At 60.6% G+C, this 23,716-nt stretch overlaps 3 protein-coding genes across 4 annotated transcripts in view; 1 reads left to right on the forward strand and 2 right to left on the reverse strand.

Moving 5' to 3' along the window:
- HADHA (hydroxyacyl-CoA dehydrogenase trifunctional multienzyme complex subunit alpha) overlaps positions 1-7,470 on the forward strand; it is a 28,459-nt gene extending 20,989 nt beyond the window's left edge. For both annotated transcript variants that reach the window (XM_054194478.1, XM_054194477.1), the window contains 6 exons: positions 1,621-1,761; positions 3,056-3,124; positions 3,497-3,692; positions 4,584-4,698; positions 5,283-5,428; positions 6,838-7,470. In XM_054194478.1, coding sequence (XP_054050453.1) covers positions 1,621-1,761; positions 3,056-3,124; positions 3,497-3,692; positions 4,584-4,698; positions 5,283-5,428; positions 6,838-6,983 — 813 coding nt within the window. In that variant the 3' untranslated portion in view covers positions 6,984-7,470. The remainder of the gene's footprint in view (positions 1-1,620; positions 1,762-3,055; positions 3,125-3,496; positions 3,693-4,583; positions 4,699-5,282; positions 5,429-6,837) is intronic.
- A 1,682-nt stretch (positions 7,471-9,152) lies between these two features.
- GAREM2 (GRB2 associated regulator of MAPK1 subtype 2) lies at positions 9,153-18,156 on the reverse strand. Its single transcript, XM_054196224.1, has 6 exons — positions 18,045-18,156; positions 15,534-15,674; positions 13,281-13,411; positions 11,505-12,620; positions 10,778-10,941; positions 9,153-10,005 (listed from the first exon to the last, which is right to left on the reverse strand). Exons 1-6 carry the CDS (start codon positions 18,154-18,156, stop codon positions 9,153-9,155), a joined length of 2,517 nt encoding a protein of 838 aa, XP_054052199.1.
- A 2,140-nt stretch (positions 18,157-20,296) lies between these two features.
- RAB10 (RAB10, member RAS oncogene family) overlaps positions 20,297-23,716 on the reverse strand; it is a 48,704-nt gene continuing 45,284 nt past the window's right edge. Inside the window, exon 6 of the mRNA XM_054194561.1 lies at positions 20,297-23,188. Coding sequence (XP_054050536.1) covers positions 23,105-23,188 — 84 coding nt within the window. The 3' untranslated portion in view covers positions 20,297-23,104. The remainder of the gene's footprint in view (positions 23,189-23,716) is intronic.

The following is a 23,716-nucleotide window of genomic DNA, read 5'->3' on the forward strand; positions in this document are numbered from 1 at the left end:
TCAGCTGCCTGCTGTTTTTCATTGCCATCTCTGACTGCCGAGGGTACCTGCGGTACCTGCTGGCGTGAGGCTGGCAGATCTGACACAGGCCCTGCAGGAGACCTGCGCCCTTCGGGGAGCAGCAGCAGGAGACCAGACGTGACACTGCAGTGTTTGAAGTAACGTGAGGGATCTGTGTGACCAGGTGGTGTCACCTCCTGAGGGCTAAACATTGGTCTAGGGCAGCCTGGATATAAAAAGGGGAAAATACTTTCCCCTCATTTGAGGAATTTGCTTTGCCTACTTGGGGCTGCAGAAAAAGCAGGGAAGAGCAAGCAGCTCACCTGCAAGATAATCCCATCTCCTTCTCTAAAACAGGGAGGACGGGGAGGCAGTAGCAGCGTGGGGAGAAGGAGGGGGAAGCTCTAGAGCTCAGTTGGAAAGTGTTACGCAAATGCAAAGCACGGGTGCCCTTGCCTGGTTCCCAAAACTCCTACAAGGGTCTCAGTTACTGCCCCAAGCCTCTGCTGCTTGTCTTCCTGCAGAAGCTCTGTGGGTATCTGCAAAGGTGGTAGAGTGACAACGTGCATCTCCACTGTCGGAGATTCCTGTGACCTTCGTGCGCCTCTTCTGGTTTACTGTTGGACCTTAGTTGCATCAGAAATGCAAACTGAGTCTTACCTGTTCATACTTGCAGATAACATCCTCCTGCTGTCTAAATTGCCTGTGTAATGGCTCTTTATGGCGAAACTAATAGGAAATCAGTTAACCAATTAGCGTATTTATTTAATTATTTTTGCAGTCTGCAACTCTCCTGCGAGGTGCCTCTGACATATATGGATCTTAGTGCCAAGTGTAGCTTCCAGGAGGCATGAAGGTGACATGGTGATTACGTGGTCATGTTTAAGTGAGGCACAGAGCCGAATGATCTCCATACAAGTGCTGTTCCCAGAGGAGGGCTGCGCTTACCTCTGTAATTAGTTTCTGGAAACATGCCTTCTCATCCTTAAATTCACTTCAGCACCAAAAAAAGAAACAAACCATTCACAAGGAGAACACAGGGACCCTCCTCAACATCTGTCTCTGTGACTGCCGTTCCACTCTCAAAGTCCAGAAGAAGCACCACCCCGGCGCGTGGCTGCGCTGCCAGCTCAGATAGTACCTGCGGATCACGCGGTGCCTGTAATTTGCCTGAGGACTGAGCCCAGCTAAGATTCCCAGACAGGTTTTGCTGCCAGACTATTAACAAGTACAGAGAGAGCTCTTGGTCCTGTAGGCGTTATACCTAAATAGGGTTTAGCCATGGTTTTTGTCAGTGTTGGGTTGATGGTTGGACTTGATGATCTGAAAGGTTCTTTCCAACCCAGGCAATTCTATGATTCTATTCTATGATTCTAAAAATCCTCACTGAGGGAAGAGCTGTGGGGCATGTGCTACGTCCGTGGGAAGGCCAAGGAGAGAAAGGGAGACCGAGAGAGAGGGATGCAGCAGAGCGTGTGGCTGAATGGATAGTGCACTGTGGTGGTGGGTGCTGCAGCCCATGCTAGCCTGTGTCCCTCTGTAGCTGGCCACTTGACTTGCCCAGCAGAATACTCTGGAAGCCAAAGTCTGTCTTAAACCTGTTCCCTTCCTTCTGCCTAGGTGATCGGGATGCACTACTTCTCCCCTGTTGACAAAATGCAGCTGCTGGAGATCATCACCACAGACAAAACATCCCAGGACACCGCTGCTTCCGCTGTCGCTGTTGGCCTCAAACAGGGCAAGGTTGTCATCGTGGTAAAGGTGAGGGAACACTGCACAAAATATGAGCTGGGATAATAAATAAAAGGACAGGCTCGTGCACTGAGAGAAGGCTGAAATGTGGCTGTGAATACACTGGCATTAGCTACTCACACTGAGAAGTAAAAATGGAGGTTAGAAGGAGGCAGGTGCCCAAGCGATCCCTCAAGTGTCCTTTGAAGCAGCCATGGAAGGCCAGAAGGCACAGAACAGGCTGATGGGCCAGCGCGAGGAGCTGGCAGTCTTGCTCCACACGGCTTCCAGGAGGCTGAAGTCTCTAGTGGCATCGCAGATGGAGCGGAGTCTGGGCAGGACTCTGGCCACCTCTTCTCCCTGGCAGGCTGCAAGGACAGAGCGGCCTGTGAGCGGTAACCCTCCTCCTGGATTTAGATGTTGTGTGAGGAGGGGCAGAAATACACGTGCAAGTGTAAGGGAAGAGCTGTACCGAGCAGAGGGAGAAGACTGAGCACAGCACAGCAAGGCAGCAGCTGGGAACAAACTGCTGTGGTCTCTAGGAGCAGGCAGCAGAGCCTCGGAAAAGCCATGGGCTTTGAGTGGTTCGTTAGGCTGATGGCTGCTGCTGAGCACACGGCCCTCCAAACAGAGCTGGTCTCACGCTCCACAGTAGAAAGCTTCAGTGATGCTGTTTCAGCTGTGTGGGAGGTTCAGCCTGTAGGCTCAGGGCAGTTTTAGTGTGGTTTTGGATTGGTTTTTTCACTGATGCGTGAGGTTGCCAGCAATGCTGAGCAGGTCTCTCCTGTGGTGCTGGGAAAACTGGCTTGTTTAAAAGTGCTCTAGGCATCTCTGAAGGCCGGTGGAGATGGTGCTGCTTCTCCAAGCCCCATCCCCACATCAGATGCTTCCCTGAATGGCAGTTTGCAGCTAATCTATTGCTTCCTGACTTTGTGAGCAATATCAGAGGTGAAACAACTCGTTCATGCCTGTTTCACTTGTGCTGAGCACCCTTTCCCCCTGTCAGCCTGCAGTGCTTGGTGAAGCAAGGGGACTTCTGCAGCCTGTTTCAGACGTCTCGGCATTAATTCAAATAAAACCACTCTGGTGGGAACTTCCAGGGAGTAACTCCATGGAAGTCTTCAAACACTGCTGAGCCCTACAGGAAAAAACTATTCTAGGAGTGGATAACATACTGTTGGAAATGGAATTCAGTGTGGTTTCCCTGCATGTCCGTGCCTGAATTGCAGCCTGGGCTGTGAAACGCAGTTCTTGTGCTGCCGAGAGAGTCCGTGTTCCTGCAGTTTGTACTCACCCGCCTTCCTGCTGCACTCCTCTTCCCTAGGATGGGCCTGGCTTCTACACCACCAGGTGCCTGGGGCCGATGCTGGCAGAAGTGGTCCGAGTTCTCCAGGTGCGTATCCCGTCGGCTACTGAACATCCACCAAATAGTTTTTCCTTGCCCCCGATCAGGCTGACGCCAGCCCTGGCTGAGAAGGGAGGTGGGTAACCAGCCCCAGTGCCCATGGTTGTCCCCAGCCAAGAGCAGGGCTGTGGTCTGATGGGACCTGGTGCAGGCAGTGATGAGGCTCTTTCCTCCCCGCATGGCACCGGGGGAGAGTCGGGAATGGTGCAAGCATGATTGCACTGCTCCTGTCTGTAGCCAAATGGCTAATGGGGCTGGTCGCAGTCTGTGGCCGCAGATGAGCAACAGCTTTCTGCCCCCACGCTGGGTTTCCAGGACCCTGGCCTAGACATAACATTGCTTCCCCTTCCACTCCTGCAGGAGGGCATTGACCCAAAGAAAATAGATGCTCTCTCTACGGCCTTCGGCTTTCCTGTGGGTGCTGCCACGCTGATCGATGAGGTGGGTGTGGATGTGGCCACGCACGTGGCTGAGGACCTCGGCAAGGCCTTTGGTGAGCGCTTTGGAGGAGGCAGCATCGAGTTGTTCAAGCTCATGGTGGAAAAAGGTTTCTTAGGTGAGACACTAAGCTGTTTTAATTGAATGTGTTTCTGCTTTGTTCAAGAAAAAGCGGTAGCATCCATCAGCCTATTCCGCCTCAGTTGAGAGCAGGCAGAGAACGGTCCTGGGGACAGGTTGGGAATCCCCCCAAGCTGTACCCTGGGTAGACCTTTGGTTGCAGCCACACGTTCCTTTGCAGAAAAGGCGGCAGCAGGTAAAGACGCTGCCCAGAGCAAAGGCAGCAGGCAAGTTCTCATCAACGTCTGTCTGGCCCCTTCGTGAAACCCGCACAAGTGCTCTGGGGCCTGGGGAGCGAGTGGCTGGAAATCAACGTGCTCGACTGAAACAAGCCCTGAGCTGAGCTTTAGAAGCTCTGCGCAAGGAAAAATTATGTCTGTCCACATGGTGGAAGCTGTGCCCCGGTGGCGCTGGGTGCCAGAGGCAGCTGTGCCTATGAACGCACCAGGACGGAGCAGCATCCATCAGTGGGACCTGCACTGGGACCATGACAGCTCTCACCCTCCAATGACCCAGGCTGTGACCAGGCCCCTGGCAGTGTGGGTTACTCAGGAGATCTTGTCGTCTCTGTCCCGTGCTCCCAATGACTGTGTCTTTTTGCTGCTGTAGCCATGGAAGCGGTGGCATTATTTAACTGTCCTCTGTACGTAGTGAGGGCATTAGGGCCTGGCACAGTGGCGGCATCCTGCCAAGGAGTCAGCTGGACGTGGACCCCGTTCCCTCTGTCCTTGTTGAGGCAGCAGACAGGCTCCCTCTGAAGTGCAGAGAAGCTGCCTGTGCTGGGAGGATCTGCTCGTGCAGCAGGAGTCACAAGAAGATCAGAGGCGAAGGTGTCACAAGCAGACAGGGTGCGTGGCAGAATATAACTGTCTCTTTTTATCCCCGGCAGGTCGCAAGGCAGGGAAAGGCTTTTATGTTTACCAGGAGGGGGTGAAGAACAGGAACGTGAATTCTGGCATGGATGAGATCTTGGCGCGGTTCAAAGTGGCAGCCAAACCTGAAGTGTGAGTAGCTGTGCCCGCTGAGGGCTGGTGTGGGCTGGCTCTCGCCCCTGCCCAGCTCCTTCTCCTGCCTCTGCGCAGCAGCGCGAGGGCTGCACCAGGCAGTGCTGGAGGACGTTGCTGAACAGAGTCACTCCAGATGGCATTCGGCTGTCCCCACGTAGGGGGGCAGGCTGTTGGCTCTGGAGACCCTGCGCTATGAAGAAAGGCATCCTTGAATTTACCAGCATTTGCTTGGGCACCTTTGCCAGAAAGCTTTTCTGTGGTGGGGCTTGCCAGGGCAGGTGGGTTGGTGCAGCCCCTGCTGTGACCTTCCTGGCATTGGACCTGTTGTACAGCCTGGCACTGAAACATCTGGAGCAGTCCCCATCTGGCCTGGTCGAGCCTCTGCCATTCTTATGTGCCTGCCTCAGGTCGCAACACGGCACTTAGTCCTTATCCTCGTGCAGATAGGGACAGTCTCAGGGAGAAATGGTTCTCTTGCCTACCCCAGGCCTGGCTTTGTCCCCAGTCTGAGCTGGCTTCATGTGCTCCTCCATCCAGCTGCTGCGTTACCTGCACAGCCCTTACAGACTCTTTCCTTGCAGCTGCACTGATGAGGACATCCAGATGCGCTTGGTGACGAGGTTTGTGAACGAGGCAGCCATGTGCCTGCAGGAGGGGATCCTCAGCAACCCCGTGGAGGGAGATATTGGTGCTGTGTTCGGCCTGGGCTTCCCACCATGCCTGGGAGGTAAGTGGGCTCAGCTGGGCTTTTTGCTTGGCTCAAAAGCTTTGTAGTGACCTTGCCTCTTGGGCTCTAGCCACCAGAGGTGAGTCAGCTGTTAAGGCCCGGTTTGAGCTGCAGTCTGACAAGCCTGAATGTCCTTCTCCCACATAAAGCCTGAGCCAGAGAGGTAGCTCCAGCATTCCCACCCCACGAGAGGTGGTGGTGAGCCAGGGAGCTGCTGTGGGATGTTTCTGCCGGGACCCAGTGGGGTTCCTCTGCTGGTACAGCTGTTTCACAGAGCTGTAGCTGGTGAGGATCAAGGGACTGTAACCAGGCCATGTGCCATGTCTTCAGGTTTGAATGAGAAGGCAGGGCCATGCTGGCCTCAGCCTCATCAGCGCTTCCCATGAGAACTTCAAAGAAAGAGCTTTTGCCATGCCTTGATAGTCATGGGGCTGTAGGTTGGATGGGAGATTTGCAAAGGCCCTACATTTTTAAGAAATCCCTGGCTTGCTTTTGTGCAGCCGCATGGTCCTCGGTGAAAAACGAGGCTCTGGTGTCTCCTCTCTTGCCACCACTACTTGCCTGAGTGGGCAGGCAGGCATCTTCTGGAAACCTGGTGTTGTGCTGCGCATAGAGCTGAAAAATGGCACCCAAGGACCTACCGTTCCCCGTGTGCCCTCACACGGCACTGCTAAAGCTGAGCTGATAACCTCAGCCATGGTGCACAGCACCTTTCAGCCCAAGGTACTTATTGGGCCCAGCCAAGACCATGGCAAAGTTCTCCTGGACCTGTCTGCAGCCTGGCTGGGTGGCCATGGCTTGGGCAGCGGATGAGGCGTGAGCTGAGGTGTGTGTCACAGCTGAAGGGTGCTAAGGGCTCTTGGGCGTGAGGTGGTGCTTCTGCCGAGTACCTCGCACTTTCCCTCCTTGAGGCGAGCTCAGGCTTGAATAGGAATTCCAACTACCTGTGCCCCAGCTTGTCTCCTCGTGCCCGGGCAGCCTGCCTTACCTGCAGCACACCCTCTGGCCTGCGGGGAGCCCCGCGGCTTTGCTGCCAGTTTTAGGATGGGCATTTCAGACCAAGCAAAAGCACCAGCACGGGTGGCAGCATGCTTCTGCTCCCCTCTGAGCTGGGGGGACGCCGGGGAAGCACGCGGTGCTGGCTCCAGCTTGTCAGCACCTGGGCTGTGACAGGGAAGAGGCTCCTACGCACACTGGGACTATCCCAAAATTTGTCACCGCAGCAACCCAGTATACATCTGCTTGGTGCAGGTGGGCAGGCAGGGAGCAGGGTCCTGCGTTGCCCTGCCGAAAGACTGTAGGGGATCTTCCAGAAAAGGATAAACTGGGAAAAATCAGTGCTCTCACTCCTCAGGCACCTTGATGCCTCTCGCTTCCTTGGCACGGATGTGTCCCTTTGTCCCCGGCAGGTCCCTTCAGGTACGCAGACTCGTACGGAGCTAAGCAGTTGGTGGACAAGCTGCGGAAATACGAAGCCGTCTATGGCTGCCAGTTCACGCCGTGCCAGCTGCTGGTGGACTACGCCAACAGCCCAAACAAGAAATTCCACCAGTGAGCGTGGCCCGACACCACCCGCCCGTGACGCGCCACCAGCTCGAGCCGGGACCACCAGGCTCTCCAGCGACACCCCATTCTCTGTAGGTTAATCTGCAAAGCACCCGGGGGAGGCAGGGAAGGAAGGAGGGTGGCAGCGGATTGCCTCGTGGCTTGTAGTCATTTCAAGTGCCTTATCAGCTACTGTGTGTTGGGCACCTCCGTCCCATGCTAGCGGGGGCCTGGTGGCTCCTTGCTGGGAGAGAGATTTTCTTCTGTGTTCGCCTCCATGCTGTGACTTCCAGAGCTCCCGGTCTGGCAGGCAGCATCCAGCACGCAGCCGGCCCTAAGGCCTTGCCTTTCCGTAAACTTCCACCGAAATAAATCCCCGTCTCCTGGGTTTGGACTCCATGCCTGCTTCTCCTCCCGTCTTGCTGGGGCAGCAGCCTCTCGGCACCAAGGAAGGGAACCGCTCGAGTCGGAAATAAAGCGTTCAGGCAATCCTCTGGGATCCTTTCCGTGCTTGCCGCCTGCGAGACCCGGAAAGGGGCTGCCGGCGGTTGCTGGAGGGTGGGGAAAGGCAGGGGCTGGGGGCAGTGCAGAACAAAGACCGTCTCTGTCACCTCTGCCATCAATCAGGGGCTGTGAGGAGCCTCCGGCTCCTTTGTCTGGCCCCGAGCGCTGCCGCCGGGGTTATGCTGGCAGATGGACCTGCCCGTAATTGCAAATCAAGCAGCCAAAGGCCAGAAGGGTCCCCCGTGGGGAGAGCTCAGTTTAAACTAAAAGGCTTTAAATCTCTGTGCACCTGGCACTAATTTCCGAGCTGGCCTGGCCTCTGCCTCCCGCCTCCCTGCGGTGCCTTGCCGGGGCTCCAGCCTTTTTCCTGCGCCCTGGCAGGGCTCGGGCCAGGAGCTGAGTGAAGCTGCTCCTCTCGCGTCATGTCTGTGGTTGTTTCTCAAAGCTACCGGGACAAAATTGGGCTGAGACATCATCTCCTCTGCTGGGGGAGGCACCGGGCTGCCGGCAGAGCTGGTAACCAGCCTTCAGCCCTCCCTGGGCAGGGGGTGCAGGGCTGGGCAGCAGCTGTGCTTGTGGGGTGTGAGCCATGTATGAGGCAGACCTGATCCCTTTACGTGGCCGAGGAGCTGGAATTGGGTCCGGGGAGGTCTGGTCCCAGCCCCTCCTGTTGCTATGGCCCCATCGAGCTCTGTGCAGAGCAGGGTTTGGGGAGCTCAGGGCCCTGGGGGCACCTCGCCATCAGGCAGAGGAGCTTCCTTCCAGGGCCCTGACATCCCCTGGGGCACAGGCAGCACGGAGCAGATCCCGGAGCAATGCTTTCATAGGATGGTTTGGGTGGGAAGGGACCTTTAAAGCCCCCCCAGTGCCACCCCCTGCCCTGGGCAGGGACACCTCCCACCAGCCCAGGTTGCTCCAAGCCCCGGCCAACCTGGCCTTGAACCCCTCCAGGGATGGGGCAGCCACAGCTTCTCTGGGCAACCTGGGCCAGGGGCTCACCCCCCTCACACCAAAGAATTTCTTCCCAATATCTCATCTCAATCTCCCCTCTTCCAGTGTAAAACCCTTCCCCCTCGTCCCATGGCTCCCCTCCCTGCTCCAGAGTCCCTCCCCAGCTTTCCTGGAGCCCCTTGAGGGACTGGCAGGGGCTGGAAGGTCTCCGCGGAGCCTTCTCTTCTCCAGGCTGAACCCCCCCAGCTCTCTCAGCCTGTCCTCCCAGCAGAGGGGCTCCAGCCGTTGGATCATTTTTTGTGGCTCTCCTTTCCCTTGCATGGAGGACACTGGACCCTTCCCACGAGGTGGGAATGGTATGCAAGGGTGGAGGCAACCCCTGGAGCCTCCATCCCTGCCAAAAGCCCCTTCCCCTCTCCTCCCTGTGCCAAGGGCCTTCTCCGTTGGCTGGTTTTTCTCCCGTATGTTTATTACACTAATCCACAAGGATTAAGTTAAACCAGTCAACGCAAACTCCAGTATTTTCCAGCCCCTTTGGGCCAAAATTACTGTCCAGTGTTAAAGTGGAAAGGAAGGGAGGGCTGGGCAATAGGGCCGAGCTGCCGGGGAGGAGGAACCCCCCAGTCCGTGGGGCAGGGGACAGGAGCGGGGAGAGCCAGAGCCGTGGTCCAAGCGGCTGAGGGGACCCCCCACCATGGTCCATGGGGGGGTCCCCGGCGTGGGGCTAGATCTTGGGGCGCCAGCCCTTGATGAACTGCATGATCTTCTTCACCTGGAGCTTGGTGAGGCGGAAGTCGTCGGCCAGGATCTCCTCGCTGAGCTGCACGAAGATGCTGCCGTCGATGCGCTCGCGGGCGAAGAAGCTGACCACGTCCTCGGAGAGGCCGATGAAGCGCAGGCACTTGGACACCTCCTCCAGCGAGAGGGCCGAGAGGTCGGCGGGGGGCAGCCAGGGCGAGCCGTCCCCGCTGGGACGGGGGGCGGCCGGCGGGGCCCCCCCATCGCCCCGCGCCGCTGGTGGCACCTCGATGACGCCCTGCGCCAGGTAGACGCGGGTGACGCCACCCTCGGCCCCACGCAGGACAGCAGGCGAGAGCGGGGCCGCCCCACGGATGACGATACTGTCCCCCTCAAAGCCTTTGGGGGGGCGAGGGGGGGGCGCCGGCTCCTCCACGGGGGCGAAGGGCTCTGGCGAGGAGGAGGAGGAGGGGGCGGCTGGAGCCGAAGGCGGCTTGGGCCACTCCGGGCTCTCCGGCCATTCGGCCGGGCCGGCGAAGGGGTTGAGAGCCCCAAAGGGGGCAAAGCGTTTTTGGGGGGGCTTGAGGCGGGGGCAGCTGCGGTAGGGCTTCAGGGGGGGCTCGGCCCCCGGCAGTGGGGTTGAGCAGCCGCTGCCCGCCCCGGCCCCCGCCTCGACGTACGCCCAGGGGTCCGACCAGGAGGAGGGGGGCGGCTGGGCGGCGGGGGGCAGCGGGCGCCCGGGGGGGTCCCCGGCTTTGCAGTCGCCCCAGGTGCAGGGGTAGCAGTACAGGGAGTAGGCGTCGGGCGAGGGAGAGCCGCTGCCGCTCCGCGGGACAGACCTGCCGGAGGAAGGGGACCAGAGAACCATGGAATGGTTTGGGTGGGAAGGGACCTTAAAGGCCACCCAGTGGCACCCCCTGCCCTGGGCAGGGACACCTCCCACCAGCCCAGGTTGCTCCAAGCCCCGGCCAACCTGGCCTTGAACCCCTCCAGGGATGGGGCAGCCACAGCTTCTCTGGGCAACCTGGGCCAGGGGCTCACCCCCCTCACACCAAAGAATTTCTTCCCAATATCTCATCCAAATCTCCCCTCTTCCAGTGTAAAACCCTTCCCCCTCGTCCCATGGCTCCCCTCCCTGCTCCAGAGTCCCTCCCCAGCTTTCCTGGAGCCCCTTGAGGGACTGGCAGGGGCTGGAAGGTCTCCGCGGAGCCTTCTCTTCTCCAGGCTGAACCCCCCCAGCTCTCTCAGCCTGTCCTCCCAGCAGAGGGGCTCCAGCCCTCCCAGCATCTCCGGGGCCTCCTCTGGCCCCGCTCCAACAGCTCCGTGTCTCTCCTGTGCCGAGGCCCCAGCGCTGGAGGCAGCACTGCAGGGGGGTCTCCCCCGAGCGCAGCAGAGGGGCAGAATCCCCCCCTCGCCCTGCTGCCCACGCTGCTGGGGATGCAGCCCAGGCTGCGGGGGGGTTCTGGGCTGCCAGCGCACGGTGCCGGCTCATGGCCAGCTTCTCATCCACCACCACCATCACTCCACGGATGCAGGTACATCGGTCCCCAGGCTGTCAGCCCACCACCCCGTCCCCATCGCAGCATCCCCGGCCGCGCTGGAGCCACTCACCCGTCGTGGAGCCCCGAGGAGTAGTAGGAGAGGCTGGGGCTGGGCGAGGGAACAGGTGCCAGCTTCGGGCAGCGCAGGGGTGCCGGGGGGCTGCAGGGCGCTGGGGGGCGGCCGCCCCGGGGCGGCACGGGGGGTGCGTTCAGCAGCCGGCACTCCTCCTTCACCTGGAAGGGGGGGTGAGCACCATCAGGCCCCCGGTGCCAGGGAATTTGCCCCCAGGACCCCGTGGCTGGAGGTGGCGATGGGGGACTTGGGGGCAGCCAGACCCGGCCGAGCCACAAAGCTCTGGGTACCAACAGGGTGGGGGAGCCCCAGGGAACTGGGTACCCCATGGCACAGGGATCCCAGAAATTTGGGTACCCCCACAATGAAGGAGAACCCAAAAATTTGGGTACCCCACGGTGCAGGGGAGCCCTCGGGACTCCAAAAAACAGGGTGCAGGGGAGCCCAGGGGATTTGGGTGACCCTACAGAGCTGGGGGGGTGACTCCAGAGCCAGGGAACTGGGGCTCCCAGCCCAGAACCCCGCAGCACCTGAGCTGGGGGTCACACTGGCCATGCCGTGGGGCTGACAGCATGGCTGCGGGCTGTGCACCCCCTGCCCATGGCCATGCCGGGGCTCGCACACATCCCCCCCGGCTACCCCACGCATTGCCCCCGGCCAGGGCGGCAGGCGGGACCCCCGGGGTGCCATTCCCCATCCCCGAGGACGGGACCGTGGCTCTTACCGCCTCCGACTTGGGTGGCACAGGAGGCGGGGTGTCCCCGCGGCGCTCATCCCCGGGCACGCCGGGGCGATGCGGGGACCCCAGTGGGGTGACGGCCCCGAAGGAGAGGAGGTCCTGCCGGCCGGCCCCACTGCCCGCCTCGCAGCATCCCTCGGGGCCGGGGTTGCTCCAGAGCTCCTCGTAGGGGATCTCCAGCGGCTCCTGAGTCCTGAACTCGGGCTCGGCCCAGTCGGGCGTCATGTATTCCCGGTCGGGGTCGGGGAAGTCGGGCAGGGGCGGGCGTGGGGTGCTCCCCCCGGCTCCCCGCGGTCCCTGGCAGCGGGCGGCGGGCTCCCGGGGGACGCCGGTGCCGCAGGGGCAGAGGGAGAGGCGCTGGAGGGGCTGGCTGAGCTCGTCGCGGGCGCAGGCGGGCAGGCAGAGCCGCAGGCGCCGGGGGCTGGCGCATTCCTCCGAGAAGTCCGGTTTGGCCTCCCGCACGGCCCGTGAGTACTCGTCGGGGTTGAAGCGGTCGTGGCAATACGCCGCGCTGTCCCGCAGCAGCTTCTCCAGCTGGGGGTCCCCGGCCAGGAGCCCCTCGGGCAGCTGGAAGCGGGGCATGTCGGTCAGCAGGAGGAAATGGAAAGGCACCAGCTCGTCCCGGCGGAGGATGCAGCACAACACCACCGTCTTGGAGATGATGCTGACCAGCTTGTAGCAGTGGCCCTCGCGGATGGCGTGCAGGTCGTAGGGGTTGCGCGCCGGGCGGCTGGGGACGGCCACGTTGACGGGCAGCCGCACCTTCTCGATGATGCTGCGGATGGTGTGCTCCCCCTCCTGCAGCCGCAGCTCCAGGGGGCTGCGCGTGCTGAAGCGGCCCTTGCACTGGAAGGGCAGGCTGAGGCTCTCGTTGGTGCGGTGGTTCATGCAGATCAGGCAGGGCATCTTGCCCTTCACCTGCCTGGCCCCCGCCGCCGGCGCCGCCTTGCCCAGCTTCCGCAGGATGGTGTTGAAGCGCGACTTCTCCTTCACCGTCTTGGCGCAGAGGATCTCGGCTTGGCCCATCAGCGTCAGCTCGTCCCCCGCGTGCAGCGTGAAGTTGTACACCTCGCTGTCCTCGCTGAACTCCCCCGACACCACCTGCCCCCGCACAGCCCCACCATGGGACCCGCTGCCCTGGACATCGCCTGACGTCCCACCACCATCCTGTAATGTGCTGCCACCAAGCCCTGATGCCCCACCGCTCTCCCCTGCCGTCCCACTGTTCTCTCCTAGTGGCTCACCACGGACCCCCAGTGTCCCCCCCCCACCCCCTGATTCCTGTCACCACCCCCTGATGTCTCACTGCTATCCCTGATGTCCCACGACCTACCCCTGGTGTCCCATCACCAACCCCTGATGTCCCCCCGCTATAACTTATGTCCCACGACCTATCCCGATGTCCCACCACCATCCCCTGATGTCCCACCACCAACTCTTGATGTCCCACTACCACCCCCTGCTGTCCCATTGTCCTCTTCCGATGTCCCACCACCATCCCAATATCCCACCACTACCCACAATGTCTCACCACGTATCCCTGTTGTCCCACCACCAACCCTTGATCAATGTCCCACCACTATCCCTTGCTGGTACACTGTCCTCTCCCAATGTCCCACCACCACACCCCACTTCCCACCACCACACCCTGGTGTCCCACCACTATCTCCAATGTCCCACCACCATCCCCTGCTGCCTCATGACTGCTCCCTGACATTCACCTGCTGTCCCACCACTGTCCTCTGCTGTCCCCATACAGACCTTCACGCTGAAGGTGATGGCCTCCATGACGAAGACGCGGTCTGGGAAGATGCTGGCCACCTCCTCCACGCTGTTGAAGTATTGCACGGGCTCACGGATGTCCCGGTCCTGGTCCAGCAGCTTGAACTTCCCTGTGTGGGACCCAGGGTGGTGAGAGGAGCCCGACTCCAGGGCCTGGCCACGGGGACTTGCTGTGACCCACCTTGGGGCCAGCATGGCCCTTTGCGGGGGGGCAGCCGCCCCCAAGACTGGCCTGGGGTCCCTGTCAAATTTTATAGAGGCATCTCTGTGGGCTTCACCCAGTGTGTCCAAGTGCTGCAAGGGGACACCAGACCCCCCCCCCCCATACCCATCCCTCGCACACGCAGCATCGAGGGTGGGGGGGGTGGGTAGGACAAAGCACAAAGCCCCGCGCATGTGGGGTGTCTCGGCAATGTCACTCCGGCACCCCCGGGAGCTGCCGGGACCAGAAACACCCTGAGGATGGAGGAACCCTCCTGGAGCAGGGCCGGCGGAGCGGCCAAAACCACAGGGAGCCCCCATTGCCCCCCCAAAACCCAGTCCTGGTCCTGCCAGGGCCCCACAACCCCCCTCTGCCCCACACCTCGGGGGGGGGGGGGGCAGAGCCACCGGGGGGGACCTGGGAGGGGACGGGGTGGCTCAGCAGCAGCGATGGCGAAGGCAGGAGCCGGGGCGGGGGGGGGAACGTGCCTGGCAGCGAAAACGCCGCCATTGGCATCGGCTCGGCGGGGACGGACCTGAGGGGAATATTAATCCCCCGATGCGCCAACGGCACTGGGGACACGGGGGTCGGCGGAGGCTGGAGCCGGGAGCAGCCCCCCGAAGCCGGCTCGGGCACGGCCGAGCCCCCCAAGGCCGGTTAACACACTGCCCGGCGCTCCCCTCCTCGGCCCCCGTGGGACGGGGCGATTAACCCCTCCCCCGCTCCGTTTCCCATTACTTATTTATTAGCAGGACTCATTACCGCCATGGCGAGCACTTAGAGCCGTCATTAAGGCTCTTGCTACGGCGGCCGCCGGCATCGCAGCACCTTCCTCTGCGTCGCCCCGGCCCCGGGCCCTTCCTTGTCCCGGCCCCATCCCATCCTTGTCCCTGTCCCAACCCCATCCCTGTCCCTATGACAATCCCTGCCCCCATCCTTGTCCCATCCTTATCCGTGTCCCTATTCCAACCCATCCTCATACCCATACCCAACCCTGTCCCCATGACAATTCCTGTCCCTGTCCCCATCCCATCCTTGTCCCTGTCCCCATCCCATCCCATCCCACCCCATCCCTGTCCCCATCCCATCCTTGTCCCTATCCCATCTCCATCCCTGTCCCTGTCCCCATGACAATCCCTGTCCCCATCCCCGTCCCATACTTGTGCCTGTCCCTATCCTCCCCCTGTCCCCATCCCATCCCTATCCTTATCCCCATCCCTATCCCAGTCCCTGTCCCCATCCCATCCTCATCCCTGTCCCCATCCCACCCTTTCCCCATCCCCATCCCCATCCCATCCTTGTCCCTGTCATCATCCCGCCCCTGTCCTCATCCCACCCCTGTCCCCATCCCATCCCTGTCCCCATCCCATCCCTGTCCCTGTCCCATACTTGTCCCAGGCCCATCCCATCCCCATCCCTGTCCTCATCCCCATCCCCATCCCCATCCCATCCTTGTCCCTGTCGTCATCCCGCCCCTGTCCTTATCCCACCCCTGTCCCCATCCCATCCCTGTCGCTGTCCCATACTTGTCCCGGGCCCATCCCATCCCCATCCCTGTCCTCATCCCCATCCCCATCCCCATCCCATCCTTGTCCCTGTCGTCATCCCGCCCCTGTCCTCATCCCACCCCTGTTCCCATCCCATCCCTGTCCCTATCCCATACTTGTCCCGGGCCCATCCCATCCCCATCCCTGTCCTCATCCCCATCCCCACCCCCATCCCATCCTTGTCCCTGTCCCCATCCCGTCCCTGTCCCCATCCCATCCTTTCCCCTTCCCCATCCCACCCCCACCCCCAGCCCTGTCCCCATCCCCAGCCCGTCCCCCCGCAGCCCCCGGCGTTGGGCTGGGCACTGGCATGGGGGTGGGGGGGCAGAGAGCAGCCCCCGAACCAGAGCGTCTCCTCTGGACTGGGCCACGCTGGAGCCCCCCCAGCTCAGCTGCCAGAGGCGGCGGGGGGGACCCCGAACCCTGCTGCCCCTGGGGACACCAACACCCTTGTCCTGGTCCCTCGCGCCCCGGCCCCCCCACCTGGGTACTGGAGCGGGATGTCGATTTTGGGGCCGATGACGTAGTGTCCCTCCTCCAGGCTGTGGGCCGTCACCGTCGTCCACTGCCGGCAGGAGTGGACCAGCAGCACGTCCTGGGCGCTCACCCCCTCCACGCGCTCGCCTGCGGGGGGACGGGGCTGTCACCACCCCTGGGACACCCCCCCACCCTCCCCACGGCACCCAGGGGTGGCCGGCGGGCGGCCGGAGGGACGGCGGGATGGACGGCGGGATGGACGGCGGGATGGTGGGATGAGCAGGTGCCGCTGCCAAGAGCCGCCAGTTGCCCGGGAAACAATTTCTTTGTCCCCCCTGAAAAGCTGCAGCCGCCGCAAACAAGAAGTTTATTGAGCTGAGGCCGGCACAGGGCCCCCCCCCCCCGGCCATGGCACCCACCCCAGCACCCACCCGGCTCCGGAGGGATGGACCCTGCTCCAGAGGGGATGGATCTGGGGGGGAACCCTATTCCAGAGGGGAATACCCAGCTGCGGGGATGGACCCTGCTCCGGAGGGGATGGATCTGGGGGGGAACCCTATTCCAGAGGGGAATACCCAGCTGCGGGGATGGACCCTGCTCCGGAGGGGATGGATCTGGGGGGGAACCCTATTCCACAGGGGAATACCCAGCTGCGGGGATGGATCTTGCTCCGGAGGGGATGGACCTGGGAGGGGGAACCCTATTCCAGAGGGAAGCATCCAGTTTGGGGGGGATGGATCCTGCTCTGGAGGGGATGGATCCTGCTCCGGAGGGATGGATCCTATCCTGGAGGGGCTGGATCCTGCTCCAGAGGGCCGGATTGTGCTCCAGAGGGGAGCACCCAGCTCTGGAGGGGCTGGATCCTGCTCCAGAGGGTCCCCATGGCTGGGGGCAGCGGTTGCCCCCCACCCCCCGGGTGCTGGCCCGGGCAGCGCATCGGAGCCGGGGCAGGAGCCCCAGGGACCCGGGTGGGAGGCAGCCCCCGGTCCCCCGTCATGTCTCACCCGGCCCCCCGGCCTTCCTCCCTCCTCCTCATCACTCCAGCCCCCCTCCCTTCTCCTGGTCCCTCCAGTCTTACTCCTTCCTCCTCCTCCTCCTCCACCCATCACTACATCCTCCCTCCTTCCCTCCTCCTGATCCCTCCAGCCTTCCTCTCTCCCTCTTCCTCCTCCTCCTCCAGCCTTCCCTTCTCCCTCCCCCTCCTCCCTCCAGCCTTCCTCCCTCCTCTTCCCCATCCCTCTAGCCTTCCTCACTCTTCCCTGTACCATTTCTCCTTCCTCTCCATCCCTCTATCCTTCCTCTCTCCTCCTCCTCACCTCCAGCCTTCCTCCCTCCTCCTCCTCCTCCTCACCCCTCCAGGCTTCCCCTCTCCCTCCTCCTCACCCCTCCAGCCTTCATCCCTACCTCATCCCCATCCCTCTGCCCTCCATCCCTCCCTCCTCATCCCTCCAGCCTTCATCCCTCCTCCTACCTCCAGCCTTCCTCTCTCCCTCCTCTCCATCACGCCAGCCTCCTTCCCTCCTCCTGTCCCTCCAGCCATCCTCCCTCCTCCTCCTCCTCACCCCTCCAGCTTTCATCCCTCCTCCTCCTGGTCCCTCCAGCCTTCCCTCCTCCTCCTCCTCCTCCCCATCACTCCATCCTCCCTCCTTCCCTCCTCCTGGTCCCTCCAGCCTTCCTCCCTCCTCCTCCTCATTTCTCCAGCTTTCCTCCTTCCCCCTCTTCATTCCTCCAACTTCCTCCTCCTCCCTCCAGCCTTCCCCCCCCCGCCCCTTCTTGTCCCTCCAGCCTTCCTCCTTCCCTCCTCCCCATCACTCCAGCCTCCCTCCCACCTCCTGATCCCTTCAAGCCTTCCTCCCTCCTCCTCCCCATCACTCCATCCTTCCTCCTTCCCTCCTCCGGGTCTCTCCAGCCTTTCTCCCCCCACCCCCTCCTGGTCCTTCCAGCCTTCCTCCCTCCCCCCTCCTCCTCCTCCTCCCCATCACTCCATCCTTCCTCCTTCCCTCCTCCTCCTCCTCCTCCCCATCACTCCATCCTTCCTCCTTCCCTCCTCCTCCTCCTCCCCCCCATCACTCCATCCTCCCTCCTTCCCTCCTCCTGGTCCTTCCAGCCTTCCTCCCTCCCCCCTCCTCCTCCTCCCCCCCATCACTCCATCCTCCCTCCTTCCCTCCTCCTGGTCCTTCCAGCCTTCCTCCCTCCCCCCTCCTCCTCCTCCTCCCCATCACTCCATCCTTCCTCCTTCCCTCCTCCTCCTCCTCCTCCCCATCACTCCATCCTTCCTCCTTCCCTCCTCCTCCTCCTCCCCCCCATCACTCCATCCTCCCTCCTTCCCTCCTCCTGGTCCTTCCAGCCTTCCTCCCTCCCCCCTCCTCCTCCTCCCCCCCATCACTCCATCCTCCCTCCTTCCCTCCTCCTGGTCCCTCCAGCCTTCCTCCCTCCTCCTCCTCGTCCCCGCAGCCTTCATCTCCCCTTGTGTACTTCATCCGCCCTGCCCCCGGCCCCCCGGCGCCCCCGGCTCACCCTGCCCGAGGCAGACGAGGGTGGGCAGCCGGCACTGGCTGACGATGGCGTCGAGGGGCAGCGCCGCGGGGCTCCAGCGGAGCCGGGCCAGCCCCGCCGCCAGCTTCTCCATCGCATCGCGGCTCAGGCCGGCCCCGGGCCGCGGGGGGGGGCGGCCGCGCCGGGCTCCGTCGCCGCCGCCGGGCCGGGGCCGGGGCCGGGGGCGGGCGGGGGGGCGGCGGGGAGCGGGGCAGCCGGGAGCCGCCCCCCGCCCGCCCCCGGCCCCTCCTGCCCGCCCGCCCCGGCAGGCGGGACCCCCCCCCCCCGCGGCGGGGGCGGGGGGAGGCGGCGGGCGGGGACCCCCCCTTGGCCGGGCATCCCCCCGGCGGGGACCCCCCGAGGCGGGGGGCTGCTCCCGGGGGGGGGAAACGCTGCCCCCCGGGGATGGGGCCGCCGTCCGGAGGGACCGCCGCTCGCCCGGGGGGTACCGGGGGGCTCAGCCCGGCCGCCGCGGGTCCTTCTGGGGGTACCGGGGGGATAATCCCGGCCATCCCGGGTCCCTCCGGGGGTGCCGGGGGGGGGCTCGGGTACCTTCGGCCGCCGAGGGAAGGGGTCGAGGGGCGACTTGGAGCCCGGCCGTGCAGGGGCCGTGCGGGGCGGGGGGGGCTGGGACCGAGCCGGGGGTTTCCCGGAGAGACACCAGGGCTGGAAGGGCCCAGACGGTCGCGGCGGGGGGGGCGGGGAGCCAGGGGGCCACGGAGGACCCCGAAGGAGCCAGGGGGCTACGATGTCCCCCCCCCGGACACCCCACAGCCCTGAGCCACGAGTGGCACCGGCACACGGAGTGGGGACCACCCCCCTCGGACACCCCCAGGCAAAGCTCGGCAGCCCCCCAGCGATGGGTGCCCCGACCCCTCCTCCAGGGCCTGACTCGGTGCAGGAGGTGGGAGGGGTGTCCTGGGGCAGGTGAGCGGGGGGGGGACACCAAAGGTGCCATCGGAGCAGCAGCAGGGTCCTGCGGGGCAAAGCCCCAGGGGGTTGGAACGCAAAAAACTCGCCAGAAGCAGCAGGAATGGGAAAGGAGCAGGGATGGGGGATGGGGAAGGGATGGGAAAGAATGAAGGGATGGGAAAGGAGCAGGGATGGGGACGGAGAAGGGATGGGGATGGAGCAGGGATGGGAAAGAAGAAGGGATGGGGATGGAGAAGGGGTGGGAAAGGAGCAAGCACAGGGATGCAGCAGCAATGGGGAGAGAGCAGGGATGGGAAAAGAGGCAGGGATGAGAAAGAAGGGATGGGAAAGGAGCAGGGACAGGGATGGAGCAGGGATGGGGACGGAGCAAGGGCGATACAGCAGCAGGAGGATGGGGAAAGCCTCAAGACCCACTGCCAGGGATGACACCGACACGGGGGACCCTGAGAGTCACCGGACGGTGTCCCCCATGGGAGGTCCCTGCCACGTCCCCTCTCCCCGACCACCCCCCGCTGGCGACGGCTGTGACCCCCAGCCCCACGGCGGTGCTCCAGGCCCCGGCTCCTCGCAGCAGCGGCCAAGCCGGGGCGCCGAGCCCGTCCCTCCCCACCCCAGAGCGCCGAGCAGCCCCCGGGGATGGGGAGGGTTCGGGGTCCCTGTGCTGCCCCCCACAGCCCCGCTCCCTGCGAGGGGGACCCAGGCGCAGCCTTGGCAGCGGCTTCATTGGCAAAGGCAGCACAAAAACACCCTCTCCCGGTTACCGACACCATGGCAGCGGCAGGGGAGGAGGAGAAGCGCGTCCCCCCTCTGCCAGCCCCCGCCGTGGGGACGGGGACAGGCCCCTCGCTGAGCTTCTGCAGGGGCTGAGTCCCCCAAAGGCTGCGGGAGAGCCCAGAGAGGCTGGGGGGAGCCACAAGGGCGAAGGGACGCTGCTGGGGGGGGGGAAAGGACAGAAATGAAGGCAGGGGGGTGCTGGGGCTCTTGGGGAGCTGGAAACCCCCCCCCGTAACTTGCATCCACAGCGGGACCCGCGGGTGCGGAGAGGGGAGGGCTGGAACAGCCGCTTTCCATCAATGCGATGGCAAAGGTCCTCTCCGCGGGGCTGGGTGACATAGACCAGGTACCCCCACCCAGGGGGGTCCACGCTGGGGCCATCGGACTTGGTACCACCCTGCCCTCAGAAAAGGACAGCCTTTTCTATAGGAAAAACAGACAGAGTCCTCAGAAGAGCCCGGCCTGCACTCGCCAGGTTTCGCGGGGACATCGCGGAGGGAATTTAAGGGGGCCGAGGAAGTCACCAATGCAAGTTTATAAAAGCTTTTATTTGCTCTTGGTATGACCAAGAATGGGACAGTGATCTTTTATACAATTTGATACAGTAAGTGGTACAAAAGAATGTGTTTTAAATAAAAAGCCAGAGTGGAGTAGCAAAAATATTAAAAGATTAAGTAAAAAATCGTAGGCATGGGAATTAATCCTAGACCTTAAGTTGATGCTGTTTTTCCACCATCCAAGTGGGGAGCGCCGCGGTTCCCCCTGCCCCGCTCGGCCCTGGCAGCTCCGGGGGTTAACACACACCTGGAGGAGAGATTCAGCCCCGGCTTTTCGTTTATTGTGACCAATTTAATCAAGTTATAACTTTTGTGCCGTGACAGAACGGTGGCACTGAGCCTTCCTGCGGCGGGCAGGGGGGCTGGCGCAGGGAACGCTGCTGCCGCATCCTTCTCTCGGCTGGATCCCACACCCAGGGCAGGGCAGGTTTCACAAGCGGTTAGTGTGCTAAGCTAGCAGGGAGTTTAGAAATAAAAGTTACTGCAAATTCCTCCAACATGATTATTATTATTATTATAAATTTTTTATTTTTTTTTTTCCTTTTTAGCATCTGTATCGACTTTTGTTGCTCACTCCCTCCTGGGCTGGGCCTTGCACTCCACCAACACAAGACAAAGCCAAGCCCCGCGGTTAAAACTCACGGTTTTCATGGGACCAGGAGTAGACCGTGTAGAAAGAGTTCCGTTTATTAACTGGGGAAGGCGCAGAGGAAAGGGAGGTGGGAGCGAGTAGTACCAGCCAGGGGCCTGTCCTCTACCTGTTGGCTTGCAACAAACACAGCGACTACAAGGGATCCCGGGGGGGTTACACAGAGGGAGCCGCGCCCCTGGAAGCAAATAAAAAGCTCATGTTTAAAACAAGGATCATACAAAACAAAAAAAACCAACAAAACAACCCTTGATGTATATTTCTCCATTTTTTTTCCCTTTTTGATAACATTAGAAAGTGCAGATTTAACCAAAAGGTGGCCGTATTCCACAGCGCCCAGCCCGGCCCCAGGAGCCCCTGGCCTGGGAAGGGGCAACACGCGCCGAGACAAAACACCGGAATACAGAGGGAAAAGGGAGACGACACCTCGGTCAAGTCACGACAGGGGAAGGCATTCAAGACTCGAAGTTCCATGTTAAAACACCGTCATTTCATTAAAATTAAACCACAGCGTTCTGTACTACTTCAGTTACTGACCGGAGACGGCCCCAAAGCCAAGCGGGCAGGAGCGAGGCAGGGCCTTGGCCGACTCTAAAGGAGAAGGGGAGGCCTGGGGAGGAAGAAGCATCTATTCAAAAAACAATCTCTTTTTGTCCTTGGCCGGGGCAGGTCTCCTCCGGGGTATTTCAAATGCGAGGCAAGCGAAGGCGCAAGCGCTGGGGGGACAGGGGTTGTCCCTCACCCCCTTCCTGGCAGGAATGGGGGAGCTGCGGTGACAGCGGGGGAGCTGCGGTGACGCCCGGGGGGGCTGGGCAGCCCTGCTGGCACCCCCTCGCCCCCGGCGAGACCGACCCGAGGACCAACGGACTCCGCTTTCAACACCGGGAAACGGGAAGTTTTCAGGGAGGTAATAAATTAAACTGCCAACTTTTTGTTTGTTTTTCGTAAATCGCAGTTTCGCTCAGCCTTCGGGCAGGCCAGCGAAGAGCTTGTTGGAGCGGCTAAAACAGGAAGAGAGAACTGAAAAGTCCACGTTAACTGCTGTCAGTTTGGGGATGGCATGTTATATTCATACACATAAAGTAGACAACCACATCACCCTCCATAGAAAACTAGTGCATGCAAATAACTCTTCCATATCATAAAACCCAACGGCTATGCAGGAGGAGAGAGAAGAGATACTAGTGAACCGACATCGGCTAGAGGGAAATTAGTAGGTATCTTCAACATTTTTACCTTGAAAGCTAAACTCAGTGCTTTGTATTAAAGTTTTTGGCAAACATACCACGTTGCCATCCTTTTAATTAACACATCACACCATGAAGAAATGCAAATAAAAGCAGCATGCAGGCAAAAAGGAAAGAGCCGCAAGTGAGGGGGGAAAAAAAATGGCAGCGGGAACAGTTCTGAATGGCTAGATCACCAAAAAGGAGACACAGCAGAGTAAATGTAAATTTTTTTTTTTTCGCACCACCCTTTGTCCTCGATGCGTTACACCAACAATTACAGAAAGCAATCACGAAAGAGTTCAGTATTTTAAAATGGTCAAGTATGGATGGTATGTCTCCTGCACATGCTTCCACCAGAAGAAAAGAAATTAAAAAAAAAAAAAGAGAGTGAAAACAAAAAGTTCCTTTCCACATAAGGCACAGGACAAAATAAACCCCATTCACATACTCAAGGCGAAAATGAGTGTTTTCCTGGCTCTTTTGCTGATGCATCTAGAGAGTACGGTGACTCAAGCACATTATCCATGACAGAAAATTCCACTGTTGTACAAAATAAATTGTTAATTCTAACTTTTATTCTTATACAATTTGCAGAAGAGAGTTGAATATGATTGCTATATGTTTTAATGTCAGGAGGAACGGGACTATAATACAACCAAAACGTAGTGGTAAGTTGAGCAGGTACATGAAAAAATGAAGTCACGGAGATGATTTTCCTATACATGGTGTTGAGAAAAATTATAGTACGCAAGCTGTCCTAAACGGAGAAACAAAGGGAGACAGGAGCTGGTTAAGATGAGGAACAAAAACATTGGTTTAAGGTTAAAAACGGGCAGAGTGGTTTGTTTTGCAGCGAGAAAAAAGGGGCGGTGGATGGCGATTGGTGATATAGGAGAAGGTTCAGCAACACTTGCTCTTCCAGCCCGTCACCCCACCTCCACTGCTGATATCTACATTTTCACTGTTGGGCTCTTTTACAGGGGTCTGCAATGAAACAAGGGAAAAAGAAGAAGTTAGATGACTCTCGAGACATTCTGAAATAAAGTCTTCAGAGCTGAAGAAAGAGCGGCCTCCAGAAAGACTTCATCACCAAAATAATATTACGAATAAACTAAGGGCAAAGAGCTCCCCAGAAACGTAGGGAACCCTCCTCCCCCTCCAGCAGAAGTATGCCGAACCAATTTACGGTTGGGTTTTTCTTGTTTCATTTTAAGTAAACAACAACCGGAAAGCTGGGAAAAAACCCAGCTTCTTGACTCGGACCACCCCAAAGTAAACTCAAACTATTTCTAGATGCTGCTCTTGGAGCCGACACTCGGCTACGTCAGTCACAGCGTACAACACCACACGCTGGAGTTAAATTATGTGAACTAATGACCTTAAAAACCCACAGAGTAATTTAGGGATAAAGAGGGGTTGTTCAAAAGCATCCGCCTTCCAGTTAACCGGGACACCGATTGCCGAGGCAGCGGACAAAACAGGCTCGTCTGCGTCACGGGATGGAAACTCGGT

The sequence above is a fragment of the Rissa tridactyla genome, chromosome 3 (assembly GCF_028500815.1).
Source record: "Rissa tridactyla isolate bRisTri1 chromosome 3, bRisTri1.patW.cur.20221130, whole genome shotgun sequence".
In the NCBI taxonomy this organism is placed as follows: domain Eukaryota; kingdom Metazoa; phylum Chordata; class Aves; order Charadriiformes; family Laridae; genus Rissa; species Rissa tridactyla.